The sequence below is a fragment of the Paramormyrops kingsleyae genome, chromosome 24 (genome assembly GCF_048594095.1).
Source record: "Paramormyrops kingsleyae isolate MSU_618 chromosome 24, PKINGS_0.4, whole genome shotgun sequence".
In the NCBI taxonomy this organism is placed as follows: Eukaryota; Metazoa; Chordata; class Actinopteri; order Osteoglossiformes; family Mormyridae; genus Paramormyrops; species Paramormyrops kingsleyae.
The window spans coordinates 17,637,127-17,664,118 of record NC_132820.1 but is presented as its reverse complement, the minus strand read 5'-3'; the positions used below and the strand labels follow the sequence as shown (position 1 = coordinate 17,664,118).

The following is a 26,992-nucleotide window of genomic DNA, read 5'->3' as shown; positions in this document are numbered from 1 at the left end:
ACGGGGTTTAATTACAGGTAAGGCAGGCAAAACGCAGATGGACAATACAATGACTGGACTGGGGAAACTGAAACGCGGACGAAATACAGAGGACTAATGACAACAACCAGAAATAGCTGATCACGTGGGGATTCCACACGAGGTTAACGAGGGGGCGTGGCACACAGAAGGAGCGGACGATCGGGGCAGGACACATTGTTTGGATACATTTATTTTCTTACTTTACAAATTACTGTTTTGATAAATGTGCTTAGATGTGTTTAGTACAGTATATGCTCTTCTTGTTTTATCCGGTTCATTTTGTGTTTAAATAATAAAGAAAACATATTTAGGTGTAATTTTTTGGGGCCGGGAACCAATTAATTGATTTTCCATTATTTCTTATGGGGAAAATTCGATCACAACTCGAACTTTTTAGGATTTGATCCGGAGTTCTGAACGGATTAAATTCAAGTTCTGAGGTACCACTGTATTAGTGTTTCCACATCATGAAAGGAGAGCATCTTCTGAAACTTGGCTATGTTCCATAGATATTAGAACGCAGTTCTAGTAATAATTTTTATGTGAGCATCGAAACATAAATCTGAATCAAGCTGGTCACCAAGATCTCTGACCCCTGTGTTAGGTTGGGTAGGAAGACCACCCAGGTTGAGGGTGTCAAACATATTTTTAGCAGCCTTGGGACCAAATAACAGTACTTCTGTTATTTCTGTGTTTAACATAAGGAAATTATTTGCCATCCAGCACTGGATATCTAGTAGACAGTCTTCTAACTGAGAGAGCTGTGATGTATCACCTGGTTTAACAGATATATACAGTATAACTGTGTATCATCAGCATAACAATGAAACCCAACACCTTGATTTCTAATAATGTTACAGAGAAAAATAGCAGGCCCAGCACTGATCCCTGTGGGACACCATATTTGACTTTGGTGGGCTTGGAAGATTTATTGTTCACTTAATTAACTGAAAATGACCAATTAAATAAAAGTGAAACCAAGAGAGGGCTGTCTCCTTAATGCCAACCACAGATTCTAGCCGGTCCAAGAGAATATTATGGTCCACAGTATCGAATGTGGAAGTTAAATCTAGTAATGTCATCAACGATATAGAGCCATGGCCAGAAGCCAGAAGCAAATTATTCACTACCTTGATTAAAGCTGTTTCTGTGCTGTGGTTTGGTCTAAAGTCAGACTGATAAAATTCATTAGCATTACTTTTCTGCAGGAAAGAAGACAGCTGATGAACAATAACTTTTTGTAAGATCTTTGAAATGAAAGGGAGATTTGAGATAGGTCTATAATTTCCTAAATCACTAGGTTCAAGATTTGCTTTCTTTAGGACGGGTCTAATAACAAGCATGGTGGCTCTTAGGGAATGTCACGCTTGTCCACTTTAGTGACAGATCTGTCAGTTTTGCAACATTAGCAGGTCTTAAGAGGAGCCACCTTACTCCACTGAAGCCATCGTGGGGGGGGAGGGGGGTATTTGCCATGCCTTCAGGGATTTTTCATCTGGCAGTGTTTTAGACACCAATGCAGAGTGTGGTGAGGACCCTGTTGGTAGTGTATTGGCAATTAGGGTCCTTCTAAGAAGCAGGTTTATTTAACTGGCTGCAGCAATTCACTGTTTCGCACAGTCGTGCACAATAATCCAGGCACCTGAAAAGTTAGCGCTGGGGCTCGTAAGGTACTCCAGAGACTATAATGTGATGAGTGAAGGACTGCAGGAAAACTTCATGTTTTCTGATCTGCTTCCTAACCCCTAGCTTTATGCACCATCAGGGAAGAAGGTGGATTAAATACACAGATTAGATGTTTATGTTGTGACAAACAAATGCTATTGTGACTGATAAAAGTACACACAAGTGTGGCTATTCTGCAGCAGAGGCGGGGTTGGATTGTGTTTGGGACAAAAGAAACATGTGGCAGGAAAAAAGTGCATTTTATCATATGTGTAGCATAATAGGTTTGCGTCAAGCTTCAAGCGACTCTCTGTGACAGACGTCTTTTTAAAAGGCCTCAGCTGTTTATCTTACGGTACTTAGCATGGCAGAATTTAATAAGCAATCAGGGGGCACAGGAATGTCTGACTCCCCAGTTTAATGGCTGTCAAAATAGAAACAACAAGGCTGTTAGCACTGACGCTGGTGCATTAGAACCGACGCTGGTGCGTTAGCACTGACAGTGGTATGTTAGAAGTGATGCTGGTGCATTAGAACCATTCTGGTGTGTTAGCACTGACGCTGGTGCATTAGAACCGACGCTGGTGCGTTAGCACTGATGCTGATACGTTAGAACCGACGCTGGTGCATTAGAAGTGATGCTGGTGCGTTAGAAGCGACACTGGTGCGTTAGCACTGACAGTGGTACGTTAGCACTGATAGTGGTGCGTTAGAAGCGACGCTGGTGCGTTAGCACTGATAGTGGTGCGTTAGAAGCGACACTGGTGCGTTAGCACTGATGCTGATGCGTTAGAATCGATGCTGGTGCGTTAGCACTGACAGTGGTGCTTTAGAAGCGACACTGGTGCGTTAGAAGTGACGCTGGTGCATTAGCACTGATAGTGGTGCGTTAGAAGCGGTGTTGACGGTGTTGCATTAGCACTGATGCTGGTGTTTCAGCACTGATGTAAATTGCAGCAAAGAGTGGCACATTACAATAGCCATAGTGCTGACACGTCTTAATGGAAGCGGCGGCCGACAGCAGACTGAGAAGTAGCTGAAAGTGTGGAGGTTTTGATTGCTCCCCCTCCCCGAATAGGGGGGTGCCAGCTCTCCAGCCAGGGCTAGATGGCATGGGAGAGCAAACCACACAGACCAGTGGGGGCTCTGCCAATCAGTAACAGAGAAGATGAACAGTGAGATGTCTAAATATTTCATTTTGGACCAGATTTATTGATAAAATAAAATGCAACCCCAGGGCTATCCCCATCTTCACTACAGGACAGTCGCCCTGGGAAGAAAGAAACTGGAAAATGATATGGCTGCTTAAGCCTTCATCTGCTGATTTGAACATAGATTACAGTTGGGATATGAGTTGCCAGTAATGACATAACTCCATCCATCCATCCATCCATCCATCTGTCAGGTCTTCCTTCCATCAACACAGCCATTCATCTGTCCACTCCTCCCTACATTCAGCACTGTGGCGATCTGGAGTTTTGGTGTAAGGATGTGTGCACCCTGCGCAGGATGCGGCCCTCAGGACGGTACCTGTGAAATGTGCAGAAATCTGCGCTTGGCCTTTGCATCGCGGATGAGCTACAAGGTGCATGAGGGAAGCCGCAGAGTGAGGCGATGCATGACAGCGCGCATTTAGCCTCCCTGGCTTTTCTGATTCACTCTTTACTTTTGCAATAATAAAATGACCGAATGGTGTGAAGCTGTGCTACTGGGCAGTGGGGTCAGCAGTGGGATCCTCAGAAATGATAACCTTAAGCCCTCTGTGGCTGGAGACAGAGCCCTATGAATAATGATATAAGGTAGAGCAGGTCCAGTGGGGCACGTGGGGGCAGGTGGTGAGCAGGGGCCTCGCAGCTGGAGGGCAGAGCACCTTATTGGAGCCACTCCGAGGGCTAAAGGTCTCGCAGGAGGCGGGAACTTCAACTGGGGGAAGCAGGCACCTTGTATCTTCCTGAACAGGGGTAACTGTGGTTTTCGAAGGAAAATGACAACATTTGAATTAACCAGCAGGAACATCCTCTGAAATGCTGAGCACTCAGTGTATGGCTGCCTGCTGTGGTGGGGGGGAGTGAAATGCAGGAGATGACTGTGTCAGTAGCCGCATCGGCAGTCTGAGGCTGTTTTCCCACGGTGCCCTAGTACTTTATGAAGGACATTAATAGGCCTGAGATTTGATGTTTAAAAAGGTGCCGTTAAGTAGACGAGACCTTGTTATCTATAGAACTTTCTGTAACAGAATTTGATGACACTGAACACTGCAGGTAAAAAGGGCAGAATTACACCTTCACGACCGATCAGCACCCGGCCCAGACGGTGTCTCAGGTCGTGTTTTAAAAACATGTTGCGACCAGCTAGCTGTTGTTTTTACGGATAATTTTTAATACATCTCTGAGAGTCTCATCTGTCCCCACCTGCTTCAAGCACACAGCCATCATCCCTGTCCCTAAGAAAAATAAAATAGACTGCCTTAATGATTACCGCCCAGTAGCACTTACTCCCATAGCCATGAAGTGCTTCAAGAGGCTGGTGCTAGAACACATCAAGGACATCATCCCTGAAAGTCTGGACCCCTTCCAGTTTGCCTATCTTAGCAACAGGTCCACGGAGGATGCCATCTCCATAACACTCCACACCACCCTGTCCCATCTGGAAAACATGAACTGTTATGCCAGGCTGTTGTTTGTGGACTACAGCTCCGCATTTAACACCATCATTCCATCCCAGCTCATCACTAAACTCCTGGATCTGGGGCTTAGCTCTTCACTGTGCAACTGGGTACTAGATTTCCTCACCGACAGACCTCAGCAAGTGCGTATTGGTGGAAAAACCTCCTCCATCATCACCATCAGCACTGGCACCCCGCAGGGCAGTGTGCTGAGCCCCCTGCTTTACTCTTTCTACACCCATGACTGTGTAGCTAAGTACAGCTCCAACACCATCCTTAAGTTTGCTGACGATACCACCGTAATAGGTCTGATCAGCGAGGACGATGAAATGGCCTATAGGGAGGAGGTCAGACTCCTGGAAGAATGGTGTCAGGACAACAACCTCTCCCTCAACGTCAACAAAACTAAGGAGATGATTGTGGATTTCCGCAAACAGACAACAGAGCACCGCCCCATCTACATCGGAGGTGAGGCTGTGGAGCAGGTCAGCAGCTTTAGGTTCCTCGGAGTCACCCTCACTGCAGTAATAGTCAAGAGAGCACAACGTCTCTACTTCCTCAGGAGACTGAGGAAAGCCCAGATGTCCCCCACAACCCTGTGCAGATTCTACAGGTGTACTGTGGAATTCATCCTGACAGGATGCATCACATCCTGGTACAGCAGCTGCTCTGTTCAGGGCAACAGAGCTCTGCAGCGTGTGGTGAACTCAGCACAGAAGATCACGGGCACACAGCTCCCTGCAATCCGTGACTTCCACACTACACACTGTCTCAGGGAAGTGAACCGTATCAGGCGGGACCCCAGCCACCCTGCACTGTCACTTTCCACCCTCCTCCCATCTGGGAAGTGACTGAAGTCCATTCGGACGCGCACCTCCAGGTTCAGGAACAGTTTCTACCCAACTGCAATCAGACTCATGAACAATCAGTGACCTTGTGTCACCTCCACTGCTACCCACACATATATTTCTGTGTCTGTCTCTATTTATTCCTGGGATTCTGGTCTTATTTATTTACTTATTTATAATTCACTTTATCGTTACATTCACTTGTCATCCTGTTGTCTATTCGTCTTTTTGTCTATGTTCACTGTCTGCAGGAGCACATGCAAGTAAGCATTTCATTGTACACGGTACTCCTACTTGTACACATGACAATAAAAAAAAGAATTGAATTGAATACGCGTGCCGTTTGTTACATCATATGTGTGCTGTTCAGTACATCATACGCGTGCCATTCATTACATCATACGAGTGCCGTTCAGTACATCATACACGTGCTGTTCGTTACATCATATGTGTGCCGCTCATTACATCATACGCGTGCCGTTTGTTACATCATACGCATGCCATTGCTTGCATCACACGCATGCCGCTTGGCACAGCATGCACTCGAGGTTCACTTCCTCTTCATACACAGTTTCAGAACAAGGAATAAACTTCTTAATTAAATAGTCAGAAACAGTGCCAGAGCAGGATGAGGAGCTTCACAGAAAGCAGCTACACTCTCCACTGAGATATATTTAGTTTGTAAATACTGGTCGGCGAGAATCACCAAATATCTAATATAACGTACTTTGTGACAGAAACTCACTAAAATTGGATGGCATGTGTGGGACTTAGTAATAAAGTCATTCAGTAAGTTGCAATGTGCTGTATGATTACCATATGATCGTACAGGGTGTGGGCTGTTATTAAAATGACGGCCGGTGAGAATTCGAGCTCCTTCCCTCGCTCTCCCTCCTTTTTAATATTAAATGCATTTCCTAGTCTCCATTCGTGCCTAACGCAACTTTCAATCACATAGTTGAATATTTTCTAGGGAAGTTTTTTTAGCCAAATATTTTTCCAAGATACTTTCACAAACAAGTATTTTCTTGATCATTATATCATTATATAACAGGTTGGAAAAATGTTAAAACATTTCATTGCATTTAATGGGAAAATATGACCCTTCAGAAAGTTTCTAAACATTTTTTACAAAACAGGGTTCATAGACACAGCAATGGAATGTAAATGCTATGAAGCAGAAAAATCTTTGATAAAAATGAGCAAATTCAGCAGCTTCAGGAAGTCTCAAGTGATTGATAGCTAGGTCCAATTTGCCTAAAAGTTCTGCTGACTTGAAGCAGAAATGATGATTCCTAAAATCCTTTATTTTACTCAACCTGAATAATTAATACCCCCTAGACTTGACTAGCATAAGCAGTTGGAAGATGGATGGATCTGTGGATGGATGGATAGATGAATCGATGGATGGATGGATAGATTAAGGTGCACACCAGGTATTGTTGATGGAAAATTTTGAAGTATTTTATGTTTTAAATCTGCCCAAGCTCTGCATCCACATGCCAGGAAAGCCTCTGGACCTTCACTGGTGTGTCTGAGAGGACAAGCTTTGCAGAGACGCCTGTCTAATGGTTTTGTAGTGCATGCCAGCGTAACACATTCTGCACATTTCACAGAGAGACGATTCACCTTGGGAAGGAGAGTGGAGAGCAAATTGAGACTGTGTAGGGCTGAACCACGCCGGGGATCTGGGGCCTTCTGATCCTCACTGTGACTGTGAAGGGCAGTAACATGAAGGAGCTTTATGAGATGATCTCAGCCAATCATTTACACATGTTAACTAGTTAACCAACCAATAGAGAGGACAGTCCCCGCACCCCCTAAAAGTCTGTGGCTAGACACAGGTGGAGCTTGCCCTTACAAGTGACAGTCATTAAGTCTCTTTGATGGCTTGTGTGCATTTTGCTTTCTAATGAGTTCAAGACTTAAAAATAATCTCTTAGCGGCTTTATTTCTGAGCTTGCCGTGAGCGTTCGGACTGTTCAGCCAGCTTCCTCACCATCAGCGGCACTTGGCATCTGAGTTTTGACAAGTGCCGGTGCCTGCCAGCCCCCCCCCTTCGAGACCGTGCCTTTAAACATCGCCTTGGCGACTCCTGCATCACGCATCCTTCATCTCGCCGATGTCGGCGTGATGTGCTCCCGAAAAACAATTTTCCCTCTGCGCGAGGGGTAATTGGCATGTTCGCTTTGGATTTCACCGTCTGCTACTTCCCCTGAAAGGTGGCCCTATTGCAGAGAAATCAGAAAACTGCGACTCAGTAAATAGATTTTGTTATTTGGAGGAGCTGCCATACATCCAGTGGTAGCCGCGTCTCAGGTCCCTATCTCACATGATCCTACTCCTCTTGTGCTATAAATTAACTGATTAGCAGAACAAATTATTAAATTATCAGGAACGGCAGCGTGCCTAATGTGCCTTAATACAATCTACTTACAATCTCAGGATACTTTGGCGTTTTTACTCGTTTAATGATCATTCTAATCTGTTATCTATTTAAAAATATATAATTAAATTCTGCTTGAGGTTCAACTGAAAGACATCTGCATCTTTATTCCATCTATCCGTCTTCCAATGCATCCCAGACAGGGCTGTTTTTTTTTTAGTTTATTTTTTGCATGCACACATATAAATCTCACTTAAAGGATTATTTTATTTTAGAGATCAATGCATTTCTTTCCAGTGTCTTCATAGTTTCTCTGCATAACCCTGCAAAGTAGAGACATAGAGAAGTTTGTGATGCTGAAGCACACCCACCAGAACAACACCCACATGATCTACACCCACAAGAACAACACCTACAGGAACAACACCTACAGGGGCAACACTCACACCCACAGGAACAGCACCCACAGGAGCAACACTCACACCCAAAAGAAACAACACCAGCACCCACAGGAACAACACCAGCACCTACAGAAACAACACCTACACCCAGAAAAATAACACTCGTACCTCACAGATCCCAGGCTACCTGGGCATAGCTTTGAACTGTGCAATATATATTGATGTCAATGTTTCTCAGTGTTGGTTTGAAAGCCTCAATTTAGCTTATTGTTGCATTTGAGTAACACTTTCTGAATACTAGGCTTGATTTCACATCTTTAAAGTTACACTGTCACTCTACTTGTGAAAACGATCCATTTATATGTGTCAACTTCTCAGTTTTATTTCAATGTCATCCATGTTTTTAAAATTGGTGAGAGTGTTTGCCATAAAAAAACCCTTGCTATCCAACTGTAGCACTGGAGTGTTAGAGTTACATTAAAAAATGAACAGTATAGTTTTTGTTATGGAGTGCCAGTCTTATATTAACACTGCATCTGTATGGTTTTGATTTTATGGTGTTGCTCTTGTCTTAGCACTGTAGCAGTGTAGGTGTTGATCTTATCTTAGCACTGTAGCAGTGTAGGTGTTGCTCTTGTCAGCACTGTAGCAGTGTAGGTGTTGATATTATCTTAGCACTGTAGCAGTGTAGGTGTTGCTCTTGTGTTAGCACTGTAGCAGTGTAGGTGTTGCTTTTGTCTTAGCACTGTAGGTGTTGATCTTATTTTACTTTAACACTGTATCCGAATGTTTTCATTTTGTGGTGTACTTGTCTTACAATAAGACCTGAAGTCCAACCAAAAACCAGTGATGAAAACTGTCCTTTCATTTTGCCTAAGCTCTACTTCATAATGCACATTGATTACCAATAATGCATAAACAGCTTGTGATTCATTCTTTTCATTAACTGTAGCTTATGGCATTAATTGTGCATTTTATTGGAAATATACATAGATAGTTTGTGTTTGTAGAGATACAGAGCCTTGTCTGATGCCTCAGATTGAGCATACCCAAATAACCACCTAGCGTACCCCTTAGCCATTAGAAGTTGCTGCCTTATTAACCTATCCAGTTAACCAGCCTAGAATATCACCTTCTGCTCCCGTGCTGAACTGGCTGTCTGCTAATAGGAGGCAGAATGAAAGTACCTAGAAAACTTCCTTTGAATCTTTAATTTCTGCTTTTCTTTCCAACCAATTCCAGCTGAACTCAACTATGACTGTTCCGGTTTCTATCAATGTAACCCTATCTTCCTTGTTCAGTATAAGCAAAGTCTGGTTAACCCTTTTGTCCACATAAAAGTCTAAAACCTTTGCAGCACAAACAGTTTGTAGATGTACGTAGTGCCAGAACCCATGATGTTTAAAATATGAACAAATTATGTAAACTTTGCAGGGGGAACATGGTCCTCTGTATTCCTATACAAAGTCAGATAATTCTTGTGAATGCATCATAAGAGTTAGCTTTCTGTGTTTGAACAACCAGTGAGATATAAGGATCTACGTTAATATCTCAGAGGATAACAATTATGAATCATTAGTCCTTTCCTATTGCAGGTAGCCTTGTGCACATCATTAAGAAACACTGGGCATGGGGCATGGGGCATGGAAATGCAGCCACCTATGCATGTGTTGCATAATGATCCCAAAGTTTAATGACATCATCAGTTCAGGCCCTACGGGAAAAACAGGCCAGAGACCAGGCCACATTAATCAGGGGAGACGGTGAGTAAGGGCTGGTATTTAGAGACTGCCATGATAAATATTAGAGTGAGCTCTTTTTGTGATGTTCAGAGGCACGTTAACATGATCATGGGGGTTGTCATCAAAATTTTATTTTTTTATTTTTGTAAAAAAGTTGAGCCCCCTTTTTAGTGGAGTCCCCTGTCCTCAGCCTGGGGGAGCCTGTGTGCTACAGTGTCCCTCCTCACACCTCTCACGCTCCTACCTGGAGTTTCACTGAAGCGCCACCTGGCAGCACTAGTATCTGAGTTGACTCCTTATCTGCTGTTCACTTGTAAAGCACTATTTCATTATATTTTGGATTAAATGTAACCTAAATATTAAGTAAAAAGAACCCTTATGTAATTATTGCCTTTTCATTGGCATATTTAAAGTGTCACGTCAGCTTCAAATAAGAATATAGGGTGGCGAGTTGTACATCTCAGGCTTGCCGAATAACATGCGTGGTCAGATACGGTGAATGACAGGTCACAGGTCACCTGCCTCCCAGGTTAACCATGCACAATGTGTACATTTTGAAGTTTGAAGTTTATCTAGAGCACTGGTGTCAAACTCCAGTCCTGGAGGGCCGGAGCCCTGCACATTTTTGGGTTTCCCTTCATTTGACACACCTGATTCAACTCCTTGTGCTATTTACCACGCAGCTCTTGAGCTGAATCATTTGTTGCAGAACAGAGAAAGAACTAAGCTACACAGGGCTGCGGCCCCCCAGGACTGGAGTTCGACACCCCAGATCTAGGAGGTTATTCATGGAAAATATGACAAGAACTGATACACAGGCAACTTTTTGATTAACAAAAAAAGAGTCTGATGTTGTCTTCAAAGGCAGATTATCACGTTATAATGTTAGTGTAATTCTGTAATAACCTAGCTGTAGGCCTATTCCCTAGCGCATGTTCAGCATTATAATCTCCCGTCTTCATTTCTTGCCCTGGGTAGCCGTCGTTATGACTAGAAGCAGTGATGCACTTATGATTAACCTCTAAGTTTGCTCCTTTCTAACGTATTTCTCTAATGGACCTATTATTTATGTGGTTTTGAATCCAAATTAAACACCACACCCCCAGTACTGCTGCGTGTTGAATATTTATTCGTTATAAATCTTGACTGTGTGGAACACGGTTATCTCATTACGTATGGCAGACAAATTGAGAGACACGGGAAAAGACATAATTATACTGAGAAGATTGAGATGCGGGTCCCGTACAGATTTAGGCGAATGCTGCTAGTGTATTTATTATTGCTTTTTGCACTTTTATTTTGACGACATCGATCGATTCTGCTGAGAAATGAAACTCATGATCTATGCAGGAGTTCCCGCAGCGTCGAAAGAAAATACGATGTTTCATACCTACAAGCCCCAATTTATTTTTTTATTCACGTTGGGGAGACGCGCGCGTCCCGTTAATCGCGGATGTTATCTTCGGCTCGGTTATGCGCATTTTCATTTAAATCAGTAGTCTGGGGATTTCAGCTGTTACGTGATCAGCTCAGCTGTCGGAGAGAATTACGTAGACAAAGTTGCAAACTGTTAAAATAATGTAACACCTCTCGGTTGGGGAAATGGAGCCAGCGCCATCTGTCCTTGGTATATATGAGGAGTCCCACAATTGTATGCGTGAGGGCTGACACCTCCACACCATGCTACCGTTCACGTCCCATTCTACTGAACGCTCATGGAACTGCTTATAAAACCTGTCCGTTATTCATATCGGGGTTTTAGCACGGACGTGTTTTAAAGCTAGAGCATTGATATTTTAGGGTTCTTCATAAAGCCCTACGGTTTTAAATGGTATTAGTCTGCATAAAAATGATTTGGCCAAGCACTGATAATGGATAACCTCTGATTCCGATTTGGATTAACATGTTCCGCTTCTTTTTAAGACTTCCGATTTATTGTTTCTACAGTATGTAGTCAAATCCTCCATCTATTTTTCCAACCATTTTTTAACTGATTATGATCAGGGTCAAGGTGGACTAGATAGTATCCCATGCCGTATACACTGTCAGAAAAAAGAGTACCAGTTTGTACTTTTGCTTGTCACTGGGGCTGTACCCTCAGGTAAATGTACCATTTAGTCTAAATTAAGGTACAGAAATTGATTCTGAGGAACATCCCCAAGATACAAACAATATTAATGCACCATTAATGGCACAAAAATGTTCCTCAGAGTGAATTTCAGTACCTTAAGCTACGTTTACCTACTGTATAGCTAGGGGAGCCTTAAGGGTACAGCCCCAGCAACTGGTACTCTTTTCTTTAACAGTGTATGAGACATTCAGGTTGGGTACATCCCGGACAGCAACAGCGGATGAGAACAATAGTGTCATGGCTTTTGAAAGGGTAATATTGGGTTGCATGTGCTCCTCCCCCAACCGGACATGGTACCCTAGACTCTTCCCTGCTCCTTCGCCCCCTGTCTTCTCCGGATAACTCTCTGCATGTTTTGTTCATCAGCCGCCATTCCGTCATATGGCTCCATACCCCCCAGCTGAAGATGCCCACGACTCAGATCCATTAGCAGTAGCCGAGCGCTGTCACCCGCCCGACCGTCCGCTGCATCCATTCATTAGTGATGGAATTGGCCGCGTGCCGGCGGCTTGCTCTGGAATGTTTGCGGAAATCAAAGGTATAAAGTACCGCTAAGCGCCATAAAATGTGAGTAGGTAGGCAGAGCAAAGTGCACGCATTCCTATTAGCTTTCACGTACCTTAAAATTTTTAACTTCCCCGAAGACGATTTAACAAAGGATAAATAGCTCAAACACGGATGTCGCTTTCTAAAATATTTTATTTAAAAGCATCTATACTTGCCGCATTTGCGCATTCGGTTTGTATTCCACCGTTTCAGGTTTTGGATCCCGAAGAAGTTGAGAACTGAGTTGCCTTAAATAGTGCCGGATGTTTTGGTCCCACAGACCAAAGCGGTGTGCAGTAGAGAAAAAGGCAATCCAGAAATCAAGATTTATCTCAGCGTTCTTTCAAATAGTGCTTCATTTCTGTATAATCTATACCAAGCCTATGGTGAATGCAATTGTAAACATAAATTTGACTGAGATAGGTGAAAATTATGTTACCGCAACAAAGCTAACGACTTAATGTAAGTTTGACCTAAAGTGAAATTATGTCTGTTACAATAAAGCAATACATCTATGAATGTGTCCTCACATAATATCTGTACTGGCGCTCAGTAAATTTAAACTTGCAACACATTGAAGAGAAGGCTATCTGTTGTTTAGGCTCTTGTCCAATAGGCCATTTGTGGATAAATGGCAGCTCCATACCAGAAAACAAAGTACCAGTGTATCTTTGTCGGCCAATGTCAGATAAAAAGTTTAGTGGCCCAAATCACACCAAATGTCTCATCAAGCATGGCTGGAAAAGCGTAAAAGTTGAGATTTTTGCTCAGTGTTTGGTCCCCCAACTCCTGCACCACTGCTCGTATCTATATCTATGTCTATATCGATGTAAGCATTGATTGGACAAGGTTTTGTATAGATATTAAAATATCCTTCGTCTGAAAGACACCGGGGTGTGGGGGACTGCTGAAAAAAATACTTGGAAACTATGCAAAGATATTGCAGGGAAAATGATACTCGCTACAGCAGGATTCTGGTGGCACAGCGGTGTCACATGGCTTATAGTCTGTGGTATGTATAAGAATGGAAAAAATCAGTTTTATTGGATGGCAGGGCTGGACTTTTTGGCTAATGCCCTTACATGTGACATTTTATGAGATTCAGCTGTGTATGTCCAAGATTACAGAAGTAATGGTGTTGCACGCTGTCCTAAGTTTATCCGAAGTATCACCGTTACCTGTCATTCCTGATCCCGCAAGGTTGCCGTGGGAGCCAGTGTGACGTTAGCTTAATGACGCTATCTAATTCTGACAGCCCTCGCAGTGGGGACATTCGGGACCCCACCGCCGTCACAGGCCCCCTCTACAGTAGACCCACCGCTGGCTGAAAATAGACAAATTATAGATGACTTCCGAAGAGAGAACAAAAAATGTGCTTTTTATAAGACTTCATAATGGTTACTTTCACGGTGCCGGAGGAAGGGGGATTCTGTGCGATGCTGGAGCAGACAGTAATGATAGGCTGTGTTTAGCAGGAGATGGGATGCCTGCTTTCATCCTTGGGCCTTTATTACTCTAGTTGTTTAGAAGAAAAACTTTAGGGCTCCTTTAGAGAGCCAATCATTACTTTATCCTGCATACACGACCCTGAAAATAAGCCACGGCTAACTAATAGCGGAGAGGGAGCAGGCGTGAGGCCTGCATCTTTAAGCTGCTGTAGGGTGACCTGGTGCTGACCCCTGATTTGTGGCTGTCGCTCAGCTTAATCGGTGCGTTTCACACATCTCGCATGTGACAGGGTACCTGCAGAAGTAAATCACCTTAAAAAGTGCCAAGAAAGCCGTCTATTGTTGACAAATAAGATAGCAGTGTTTCACACCAATTTCACAATCCTGGGAATTAGAATTTGCATTTAGTTTAACACCCCAAGAGTACCCGGATATGAGATCATGGGTTTTATATCTCTTGGTTTTTTTTTTTTTGTAGCTGAAGTTTTGCCTCCAGGAAATGTGTAAGCGAGTCACACGTCGCCGACAAGTCAGCAATGAGCTCTGCAAACAGTCATACTTCAAATCCACTCACTTTTCCTCTTTGCATATTTGAAACTGTCTACCAGGACAGTGACTGGAGATGTCTTTTCATTCCTTTGTTTTTCCAGCTTAGTGCATGGAAATTAGTCTTTCTGCATAAATGCTATTACATTGATTCACTGTTGAATTATAGCTGACCGTCTCCCGGGCCAAGTAAAAGAAATTATGGGGGGGAAGAGAAGGATGAAGGAGGAGATGAGCAGAATGGTCAGAGGGTCACAGGAAATGAGCAGACCGACATCACACTCTGCTCCCGCACCTGTGATCTCAGACGCACCTGTGATCTTAGTCTTCGTCAGCTTTGTAATCCTATATGGGTGTGAAGTTATTAACTTACGTTTCCTATTCTGATAAAACCAATGTATTGAAAGATTTATTTTCATACAGAATCCAGATATAAATTATGTTATTGAAATGGTCTGTTTATGGTCTGAGTTTTTCAAGTATTTGAAATTTGAAAACATTAGGTGCAAGAAATACTGTATTAGTGTAATGTAAATGCATAATTATTTGGTGGATTCAGAGGGTGGATTAAATCACCTATCAGACTATTCATATCAAGGAACTAAAAGGACGTGGGCCTCCCTTTGATTTCAGAGCAGCTGCGGGTGTTTTATTTCCTGCCCGGCACTGCGAGATCTCCCATGAAGGTTTCATGATGCTCTGGTCCGGGTCTGAACCAGCCTTGGATAGACCCTGCTTGCCAATGGCAGCCCTGCCATAAATTTAAGGTGAATGAGGCTCACAAGGGATGGTTTCTGTTGAGTCTGGGGCACTGAGATTTGTGAGACTAATAATAATAATAATAATAATTAATAATACATTTTATTTATATAGAACTTTTACAAGATCTCAAAGATGCTTAAATAGAATAAACTAAACTAATAAAACAAATACAGTCCTTGCTGAGGCTGGGACTCTGAGGTTTGTGACGCTCACAGCAGACAGTGTTTGTTGAGGCTGGGACCAGGGCTGTGGAGTCGGAGTCAAGGAGTCGGAGTCGGAGAGAATTTTGGGTACCTGGAGTCGGAGTCGGAGTCGGCAAAAAGTTAACCGACTCCGACTCCTACTAAATTTAAATGGGAATTAAAAAAGTAAGTTGAAATGTCCCAATTCACAAACAGTCATAATGAACTACTTCTCTGCTGTAAGAATAAAGCCCAATGCATGCAGTGCATAATGTTACCACAAAACGAACATGTCAAGTAACCATGAAGCATGCTTTTCATTGACTGTATGCGTCACTATATGGGATGTAATGCACAGTTAAGGTGCGGCACCGCTTTCCATTGTGTCGTGTTCCACTGTTACAGGGAACTGTGAACCTAGCCTAAAGCCCCCCATACATTTACAGATGCACTGCCAATTTTTCAGCCGTTCAACGAGTCATCACGCGTCAAACGCCTGAAAAATCATCTGGTGTGTTCTCAACTCCGTCGGCTCCCCTTCGCTATGCGCTAGTGAAGGGGGCCGAAGTAGCCGAGAACACAGATCTCCCTACCTGTCTCCAGCAGAGACTCGTTCTGCTGTTCAGCTGGCCGGTGAGTGACACAATGCACTAAATTTCCGGCTGGCTGACAGAGGAGACAGCCACTGCAGCAGACAGAGGCATCACATTACTTTGGATGGGGGCGGTGGTCGAGATTTTCGGCAAGCTGGATCTGCCCGTCCATGTGGACACCCGCAATCTGCGGCCGCCAATCAATTGCCGCGATTGTACACGCACATCGGTCGGTGGCAAAATCCTTGTTTTCATTGTGTTTGTCTTTAATCTGGCATTATAGTAGAGTGTTGGCTTCCTAGCCAGTAGTTCTGTGGTGAAATGACATGTATGTTGCCTTCCTTTCCTTCAATGGATGTAGAAAATACATTAGCATAGTATATACATACAGAGGAGTCGGATTCGGAGTCGGAAGATTTAGAAACTGAGGAGTCGGAGTCGGAGCATTTATCTACCGACTCCACAGCCCTGGCTGGGACACTAAGGTTTGTGACGCTCACAGCAGACAGTCTTTGTTGAGGCTGGGACACTAAGGTTTGTGACGCTCACAGCAGACAGTGTTTGTTGAGGCTGAGACACTGAGGTTTGTGAAGCTCACAGCAGACAGTGTTTCTTGAGGCTGGGACTCTGAGGTTTGTGACGCTCACAGCAGACAGTGTTTCTTGAGGCTGGGACTGAGGTTTGTGAAGCTCACAGCAGACAGTCTTTGTTGAGGCTGGGACTCTGAGGTTTGTGACGCTCACCGCAGACAGTGTTTCTTGAGGCTGGGACTGAGGTTTGTGAAGCTCACAGCAGACAGTCTTTGTTGAGGCTGGGACTCTGAGGTTTGTGAAGCTCACAGCAGACAGTCTTTGTTGAGGCTGGGACTCTGAGGTTTGTGACGCTCACCGCAGACAGTGTTTCTTGAGGCTGGGACTCTGAAGTTTGTGAAGCTCACAGCAGACAGTGTTTCTTGAGGCTGGGACTCTGAGGTTTGTGAAGCTCACAGCAGACAGTCTTTGTTGAGGCTGGGTCTCTGAGGTTTGTGACGCTCACAGCAGACAGTCATTGTTGAGGCTGGGACTTTGAGGTTTGTGACGCTCACCGCAGACAGTGTTTCTTGAGGCTGGGACTCTGAGGTTTGTGAAGCTCACAGCAGACAGTGTTTGTTGAGACTGGGACTCTGAGGTTTGTGAAGCTCACAGCAGACAGTCTTTGTTGAGGCTGGGTCTCTGAGGTTTGTGACGCTCACAGCAGACAGTCTTTGTTGAGGCTGGGACACTGGTGTGCTGATTCTGACTGTTGTGACTGCTGTGTTGTTGAATGTAATTTGTTTATATTATTAAGGTATTGTTTAGTTGATCTCATGGGCCAGTCAAAATGAAATTTGCAGAGATAACATAATATGGAGTCTCCTTAGGATGAGAACATGGTTTTAGTGGGTACCATGACCAAGTTCTCATATTTATCTTTTATTGTGCACATGGCTGTTACATGCAAACATTGGTATGCTATCTTTGATCTGACTGATAGGCGATGTTCCTCAAATTCCAGAGAGGGCACCATAAAGCACAGCCTTGGTCTAAACCATAGAATCTGAGGATGTTCATTTACAGTGTGATGGGAGTGAGGTTATTTTGAAGGAAACTGTCAGAATGACTGAGATACTATGACAGGAAGAGGAGGCATTTGGCGTAAGGTCTAAGTGCCCTTTGGCAGTGTCATTTGTAATTGGAGGGTGAAAGACAAGTCTTGGAAAAACAGACTTCACAAGCTACACCGGGGGAAAAATAAAAACTGGCAGAGAAAACGAAAGATCATTGTGTCCAGTATATACAGTGCAGAGAAGGCATGTTTGTTCCCGTTTAACCTTCAGCAATCCGGGACGTTTTTGTTGAATTGAATTTGAGGGATTTTGCACATTTTGTTGGTTGTGGCCTCATGCGGATGAGAGTGAAAGTGGGACTGAAATTTAGTACTTCTTCAAGAAGTGAAAGATATATGTTAAATAATTTTGTATTCATAAACATAGGTACTATTTGAGGTAGCCCAGCAGAGGAAATCCTGCCATGATCAAATTTAATTCCATGAAGAGCTAGTTTAAGGCTGTGGGGCATCACAAAAACAGAGCCAGAGACAGAGTCACAGTCACCAAACCACTGTCAGAGCTAGAGTCACCAAACCACTGTCAGAGCCAGAGTCACAGTCACCAAACCACTGTCAGAGCTAGAGTCACCAAACCACTGTCAGAGCCAGAGTCACAGTCACCAAACCACTGTCAGAGCCAGAGTCACAGTCACCAAACCACTGTCAGAGCCAGAGTCACAGCCCAAATGCAGGATGTTTGGGACAGTAGTGAGTATGCCCAGCCAGGGCTCTGCTCTCCCCATAAAATCCCCCAGAATGCAAAGCATGCAAGTGCGCCGATGGTGACAATGAACCATAAAACATCTTCCAGGGATCTGCAGAAAAGCTGGTCAGATTTATTAACTGATTTTACTAAGCTGTTATAAGATAAGTATCTATGAAGAACAAAATTGGTTATAGTCAGGAAATAAGTCTTTGGTAATCCTGACTAGCAGACAAGTTCAAATGCATTTTCGTAATTGAATTTCTATGTTATTTGTTTATTTAAGCGGATGTTCTAGATGGTTAACAATTAAGTTGTTGTGTGAGGTAGGCCTACTTCCCAGATTAAAACCTCTCACCAATATAAAGATGGAAAACTGAAGTTTTCCTGGGTGGATATATGTTTAAGTTATCATTTGTTTAAGTTTTTTTACATGAAAATGCGCAGTCTGAGTGGAGGTGGTCATTTCCCCAGTACCCTGTGGCCACCCAGCTGCATCTGCAATAGCAGAGTACCTGCAGAGTGCTCTCCTCTTCGGGGCATGATGTGCAGCCGCAGCAGAGAGGAGGACCTGGCAGATCCCATCATCTCCATTATGCATAGAGAGTCATTGCAGAATTTCTCCATTACCATTCAGTTAAGAGTCTCCAGTGTAAAATCCTGATGTAAAAATACCTATGTTTGACCCACGGCCTCCAAGGCTGGGATAACTCTGTGAAAGTCTGGAAGTGAAGGTACCTAGTTTATCACATCAAATGCTTTGCACAGCAACACTTTCTTCATAAAAGTGAAATAAAGCTTGGTGCCGCATTACCAAATCGGGAATATGAGTCATTGACATCCTTCAGCAGCCAAGGACATACAAGGGCCTCCGTTATGACTGATTTTCACAATATCTGGCTGGATTCTCATAGAGCAGAATATCAGACATTAATAAGGAAGTGTGTTTGCATGGTGCGTGTAGACCAGAGTGGTACGCTGCTCTGTGGGACTGAACCCTGCTTCGGGCAGGTATGTTGTTGGCTCAAATCCCGTGGCCTGCAGAGTGATCATATTTTTGGTGTGCAGAGAGCAGCTCTGTAAGGTTAAGTATCTATGCCCGTGTCCAGAAGGCCATGGGTTAAAATCCCATGGCTGGCAGAGTGATCGTATTTATGGTGGACAGTGAGCAGCTCAGGAATGTTAGGTATCTATGGGTTCAAATCCCGTGGCTGGCAGAATAATCAAATCACCGCAGTGCCGTAAATAAGGACCTTAGCCCCTCGACTCTCTGACTCCAAGCTTTCTTCACTTGTCCGTCACTTTGGACAAAAGAGTCTAAATAAATAAAAATAACATACTGAGCAAGTCCTTTCATGAATTGGTATGAATCTTAATATTAATTAGTCAGCTCCCATGAGGGGGTAGTTACTTTTAATGTGAAGAAATACGGAAGCCCATCATGCTCTCCCCCCCAACATAAATTTAGCCAAGTGTGGGGGGTGAGCTCTCCCAAGAATAAATATGCTGGGAACATTTGTTTCCAGGGGGACTGAGACAGAAAAAATTATGTGTCGCCTATGGTCAGGATCACTAACTTGGTGCTTTTGTTTGTATAAAAACACGGTTTGTATAAAAATGTCATGAGATGATGAAGGAAGGGAAAAGCAAGAAAGGAACTGCAAAAATCTTCCAGGAGATATCTTCCTGGGAATTTTGAAATGCTGAAACGCCACTATTCAGAGAGGCAAACACCTCTAATAACATGATGGACAGCACCGTAAATCCCGGCGGAACACCCCTTTGAAGATTTAAAGATTCGGGGCTGTAATTTAATGCCTTTGCATCGCCGTTACAGAAGGGTGCAGCGCAGTGACGGCGATGGCCACATCGTCGGTTATGTCTCTCGCACGACGGAGAAGAAACAGTCCAATTAGCCTGGAATAAGCTGAAATGAAGGGCGTCTGCTTTAATCGTAAACGAGCAAGGCCTACAACCTAAACACGTACAGCCGCATAGCGATTATTAGTAATGACACATCTGTATAGCGCCTGCCTATGCTTAGGGTACTTTACATTGATTTGGGGGAGTACCTGCCATAACATTCACCACACCTTATCTTATTCGGTCATAAGTGGAAAATCTGAGTCAAAAGTTATTATTCTGGGATAGCGGTAAAGGACCTGAATGGGAGCTGGGGCTGCAGACTCCCGAACATGCCGTGGGGGTGGGCAATTTTTTAAGCTGTTAAGCAGGAAGCTTTAACACGCTCTACAGTCCCTAGTGACACAACAGGCAAGTCAGGATGTCTGTAATCCCTCAGCCGCAGGCCGGCGCCGCCAGCCGCCACAGACATTGTTTCTCTGCACTGTTGTTCTTATTTACTGCTATGTTCAAGGAGAGCAGCGCCCCCTACTGCTCATCCAGCAGCTTCCCAGCTCCGCCCAGACAGGGGCGTCCTTATCCTTAGATGTCTGTGAAAGACATTTCAGTTAAAAGAAACTAAGAAATTAAGAGGAAGGTTATTTTTTACATAAATCGTATCTGAGAGTATATTAGCCCCACCAGATATGTGCTTTCTTGGTGACTCAGTTTTTTTTGTTGCTGCTGTTTTAATGCAGGGGTGGGCAAACTTATCCATAAAAGGCCAGTGTGTTTGCAGGTTTTTGGGGTAACCTTTAGGTCTGGTGTTCAAACCCAGACTCAGCCAGTCAGTCCTCTGATTAGTAACCTAATTAGGGAGTTGCAGCGAAATGTGAATATTTAAATGAAGATATCGAGCTAACAGGATTTTTGTCAGATACTGCCCCCCCTTCAATGTTTACTGCAGCTGCTCCTTACCCCCCTCCCCCATGTCATTCATTCAGAGACTCTCTCACTGGGCTGACACTATTGCACAACAGCTGGAGCATGGAAGAGGTGCAAATTTCAGCCAATCAGTCGCCCTGCCAGTGCTGGCCTTCCTCCAATCAGGCCGAGCCGCTGCTCAGAGTGTCAGTGTATGGCAGTGTCGCTTTTTCAGTGTCATCATCTGAATCTTTCTTCTCCTGATGATGGTGTTTTGGTCCATTTTCCCCCATGACAGGGATGTTTCAGCGGCTGAGATGTGGAGCCAACCCAGGACTGGACCTCAGCACAGCGCCCCCAAATGGAAGTGAGAGCCAGTGACGCTCCGTCTGCCACCTAACACAAGCTAGTAAGCCAACCAATGAATTCTTGCTAATTCTAGATAAACCGGGTGAGATCTGTGACCTGAACTTTTTAACATTCCTAGCAGATGCTTATGGTTCCTGTCTTAAATCACTGTGCGATTCTTGCCTATCCCAGACTGAAGATTACCAACGTGAAAGAATCCTGGCGATATCGCTGGTCTTGGCTCCGAAACGGTGGTCTTACACTGCACTGTGGGAGAGGTTCAAAGCTGAACCACGGATTGGCTGGGGCAATGTCAGAAATTTAGAATGACCATCCTACAATGTGCTTGCTGCTATGACCTACATCTACTAACCAACTAACTGATCATGTTTTATTCTTGTATACTGACGTAGGTCATAGCCTACGATTCAGGGGGTGTTATCATCGTACACTCAACACTGATCTTGTACGCAAGTTTATAAGTTTCATGTCACACAGTGTGGTTGCAATAAACTTATATGACTGCTGAAATCACATGATCTGTAGGAGGCATTAGCCATTGTGTAAACATCTGTAGTTTTTTTATATTAAGCCTTAGGATTTTGCCTGCAGTGTCCCAATACACCCAAAGATAAAGGTGGTGTATCTGTTATATATCTAGAATCTGTTATTGCAGCTCTTTCGATTCTGCTCTGGACTGAGCGTCAATGGACTTCGATGGATTTCAGAAACCAACAGGACCATGGTAGCCTGACGCTCCACAGCATCCCCTGGGGATCCTGCTGTCTTCTGCATGGATTACCCGAAGCAGCCTGAGAAGGACCTATGGAATCAGGAGCAGTATCAGTAGCGGGGTCATCGGCAACCCCTACAGTGATGGCCAGCTTAGCGGGACTCTCCACGAGCGCCCAGGGGGCGGGTTTGCTCAGGATGACCTCCGCGGGGCCGGCTAACCATTCTGTTAGTCTCAATCAGAGCTGGAGAAACCAGAGCTCGAACACCTCCAACCAGGAGGGTGTCACCAGCGAGAAGAACTGGCCGGCCTTGCTCATCCTGGTCATCATCCTGCTCACTATCGGCGGGAACATCCTAGTCATCATGGCGGTGTCGCTGGAGAAGCGGCTTCAGAACGCCACCAACTTCTTCCTGCGCTCGCTGGCCGTGGCTGACATGCTGGTGGGGATCCTGGTGATGCCAATCTCACTAATTACCATTCTGCATGGTAAGAGCTTATCAGCGTACCTAAACGATGAGTGTACCTAAACGATCAGCGTACCTAAACGATGAGTGTACCTAAACGATCAGCGTACCAAAACGTTCGGCGTACCTAAACGATCAGCATACCTAATGATCGGCATACCTAAACGATGAGCGTATCTAAACTATGAGCGTACCTAAATGATGCTAAAGGGGAATTGGCTATAGTGGCCTCACAACTCCACAGTTGTGGGGCTAATTCCTGCCTGCGCTTTCACCACGAGGAGGCTTCATTTCCTGCCTGCATGTAGAGTGACCTTCTGCACATGTATGTGGTATGATCCACTGGAATGCAATGAAATTCTGTACATGTATGTAGTTTGATGGTCTGGAGTGCAAGCAAAGTTCTGCACATGTACGTAGCATTATCCTCTGGTGTTCATGTGAAGTTCTGTACATGTATGTAGTATGATCCTCTGGACCATGAACTTCAATATATGTATCGTGACTTCAAGGGCCTGGTCTGAATAAAGGTGAAATAATGGTCAGATAAGTAGTTGTTTTGGAGAATTCGGAAATCCACACTGCAGATTTTAATGGAAGAAGTACATCATAGGTCATTGATGTCAGGTGTTACAGCAGTAAGACCATTTTAATAGTCTTTCTGTCACCCCCACCCCACTGCCCCGCCCTGTCAGATTATGTCTGGCCTCTGCCGAATGCCCTCTGCCCCATCTGGATCTACCTGGATGTGCTCTTCTCCACCTCCTCCATCATGCACTTGTGCGCCATCTCTCTGGATCGATACGTGGGCATCCGCAACCCCATCGAGTACAGCCGCTTCAACTCGCGCACCAAGGCCATGCTAAAGATCACCGTCGTCTGGACCATCTCCATCGGTGAGACCGAGTCGTTACTCTGGCTGAGTGCTGGGCTGGGGAATTTGCAGCTGCCGATGCACTTAAAGTCACCAGAGCATCATGTCTGCATGTGACGAGGCAATTACTGCCTGAAAGAGGTAGTGGATTTACGTACAAGCACTACCTGCAAAATTTCACGTAAAAATTTGTATGTAAGGGATAAACCATGACGAGGTGTGCGGTTATAGGAAAATAAATGGTGCACCATGACTACCGAACAAAAAAATAGTAGAATAAATTAGATATTCATTTTTCAAAAATATAGTCTGTATAAGGATAGAACATCTGGTCAGGTTACTCAGTGGAAGCAGGATGTCCATTACGTTACCATAGAAACCGTAAACAGACATGCGTTTGCCTATTGAAAACCAAGAAAGTTATGCTGATAAGAATGGTTACTTATTTATGAGTAAAAGGTAACACAGGTTTTTATATTATCATGTTTAATAAAACATAATTACATACTAATATGGAACTGTTATTAGGCTTTCGGAATTACCTCGCACATTACACAAAAATGATCAACACCCATGTGACATCCCTGGACCAATAAGAAACAGTATTTACCAAAGCCGTGGAATGAATATAGATATACACTCACCTAAAGGATTATTAGGAACACCATACTAATACGGTGTTTGACCCCCTTTCGCCTTCAGAACTGCCTTAATTCTACGTGGCATTGATTCAACAAGGTGCTGAAAGCATTCTTTAGAAATGTTGGTCCATATTGATAGGATAGCATCTTGCAGTTGATGGAGATTTGTGGGATGCACATCCAGGGCACGAAGCTCCCGTTCCACCACATCCCAAAGATGCTCTATTGGGTTGAGATCTGGTGACTGTGGGGGCAATTTTAGTACAGTGAACTCATTGTCATGTTCAAGAAACCAATTTGAAATGATTCGAGCTTTGTGACATGGTGCATTATCCTGCTGGAAGTAGCCATCAGAGGATGGGTACATGGTGGTCATAAAGGGATGGACATGGTCAGAAACAATGCTCACGTAGGCCGTGGCATTTAAACGATGCCCAATTGGCACTAAGGGGCCTAAAGTGTGCCAAGAAAACATCCCCCACACCATTACACGACCACCACCAAGCCTGCACAGTGGTAACAAGGCATGATGGATCCATGTTCTCATTCACAGAAATCGAGACTCATCAGACCAGGCAACATTTTTCCAGTCTTCAACTGTCCAATTTTGGTGAGCTTGTGCAAATTGTAGCCTCTTTTTCCTATTTGTAGTGGAGATGAGTGGTACCCGGTGGGGTCTTCTGCTGTTGTAGCCCATCCGCCTCAAGGTTGTGCGTGTTGTGGCTTCACAAATGCTTTGCTGCATACCTCGGTTGTAACGAGTGGTTATTTCAGTTGCTCTTCTATCAGCTTGAATCAGTCGGGCCATTCTCCTCTGACCTCTAGCATCAACAAGGCATTTTCGCCCACAGGACTGCCACATACTGGATGTTTTTCCCTTTGCACACCATTCTTTGTAAACCCTAGAAATGGTTGTGCGTGAAAATCCCAGTAACTGAGCAGATTGTGAAATACTCAGACCGGCCCGTCTGGCACCAACAACCATGCCACGCTCAAAATTGCTTAAATCACCTTTCTTTCCCATTCTGACATTCAGTTTGGAGTTCAGGAGATTGTCTTGACCAGGACCACACCCCTAAATGCATTGAAGCAACTGCCATGTGATTGGTTGATTAGATAATTGCATTAATGAGAAATTGAACAGGTGTTCCTAATAATCGTATAGGTGAGTCTATAACTTCCAGTTCCAAATACAAATATTTTGTGAATGAAAACCAATAATTGTAGTTATATACCCACAGAGGGAAATGGATATAATGAATCAGTTTTGGATCCTGCTTTCGAAGTGTGAAGTCCAGCTGTGTTCTCCTTGTTACTGTGGATCCAGCACAGTGGCTGCCTGTCTTTCTCATATCTACCACTTGAGTGAACTGCCATAAGGAAGACAAGTTCTCTGGGCTGCCCCTCGGCCTCCTGGGAGGGTTTTACAAAAGATTTACCTTAGAGAATGTTTGATAGGAAGTGACAGTGAGAGCACTCAGATGTTGTAGGTTGTTGGACTATGAAAAGTCAGCACTGACATCTCAGTTTAGTCTTTCCTATTAGGGACTGATCCTCTGGATCGTGTTTCTGTCACTGTGCTTATTTATCTGTACTGTAAATAATCTGCAGTTTGGTCAAAGAAACCACCAAAGGTTATAAGCGGAGAAGGTTTTCACCAGGCCTTCCTGCCTTGGTGGTTCTCCATCGCCCCTGCCTCCTCTGACCCTTTCCTCGGTAATGTCTCTTCTTGCACAGTGATCTCCATGCCAATCCCTGTCATTGGGCTTCTCAACGAGGACAAGGTGCTAGTGAACGGCAGCTGCGTGCTCAATGAGGGCCGCTTCGTCCTAGTGGGCTCCTTCGTGGCCTTCTTCGTCCCGCTGGTCATCATGGTGGTTACCTACTGCCTGACCGTGCGGACGCTACAGCGCCAGGCAAGCGACTTCCTGAATGCGGGCCGGACCGGACCCTCCCCGCACCCCACGGGGGCCCGGCCCAAGCGCGGCGCCCTGTTCTGCCTGAGGGGAAAGCTGTCCCACGGAAGCACAGCTTGCGAGAGCGTATCCATCATCGCCAACTCCAACGCCCCACCGCAGCTCGACTTGCCGGGCAGCCAGGACCCGGCCAGAGAACGGGGCATGATGCAGGCCATCAAGAACGAGAGGCGGGCCTCCAAGGTCCTGGGCGTGGTCTTCTTCCTCTTCCTGGTGATGTGGTGCCCGTTCTTCATCATCAACGTGGCCAGCGTCCTGTGCCATGGGATCTGCAATGATGATCTTCTGAAGGAGCTACTGAACGTCTTTGTGTGGGTGGGCTACATATCGTCGGGGGTCAATCCGCTGGTGTACACCCTCTTCAACAAGACTTACCGCCACGCCTTCTCCCAGTACATATGTTGCCGCTACTCCAAGGGGCGAAACGGGCACCTCCCCAGTCGCCACCTCTGCCCCTCGCCCTTCACTGTCAATCCAGCCTTGCTCCGCTCCAACACTGATGTGGACCAGAACAGCAGCTGCCAAAATGGTGACAGCAATACGCTGGGCGCTCAGGAGTTGGACGACTCAGATGCGGCACTGGAGATGCAGCCAGGGGCCTCAAAAGTACCCGTCAATGGTAATGACACCTCCAGAGAGCACATTAGTCAGATGTGATTTGCTTTCAACTATGGACCTCTGGACAATGTTTCATATTCAAAGAATTGGACTTTGTGTCTGGGAGAACAGCATGTAATAGGACATTTGACAGATTACTGTCTTTTGCATGAGAAGCACCATTCGTACCTATCTCAGTTAAATATATTAGTATTTTATCGTTAAATATCCTGTTGAATGCAAGATCCTAAATTTTAGAGTTTATTTGTGTCACACCATCAGAGAGCTGAACTCTATAGCGACAACCTTAACATACTGTACTTCA

At 44.6% G+C, this 26,992-nt stretch overlaps 1 protein-coding gene across 8 annotated transcripts in view; it reads left to right on the top strand.

Annotated features, from left to right (window-relative positions):
- LOC111856908 (5-hydroxytryptamine receptor 2C-like) overlaps positions 1-26,735 on the top strand; it is a 54,049-nt gene extending 27,314 nt beyond the window's left edge. For 7 of the 8 annotated variants that reach the window (XM_023837224.2, XM_023837222.2, XM_023837219.2 and 4 more), the window contains 4 exons: positions 21,330-21,440; positions 22,056-22,601; positions 23,275-23,475; positions 25,832-26,735. In XM_023837224.2, coding sequence (XP_023692992.2) covers positions 22,205-22,601; positions 23,275-23,475; positions 25,832-26,727 — 1,494 coding nt within the window. In that variant the 5' untranslated portion in view covers positions 21,330-21,440; positions 22,056-22,204 and the 3' untranslated portion in view covers positions 26,728-26,735. Of the gene's footprint in view, positions 1-20,988; positions 21,238-21,329; positions 21,441-22,055; positions 22,602-23,274; positions 23,476-25,831 lie in introns of those variants that run through there. The other variant, XM_072706534.1, reaches the window with a different exon arrangement.
- The last annotated feature ends 257 nt before the right edge of the window (positions 26,736-26,992 follow it).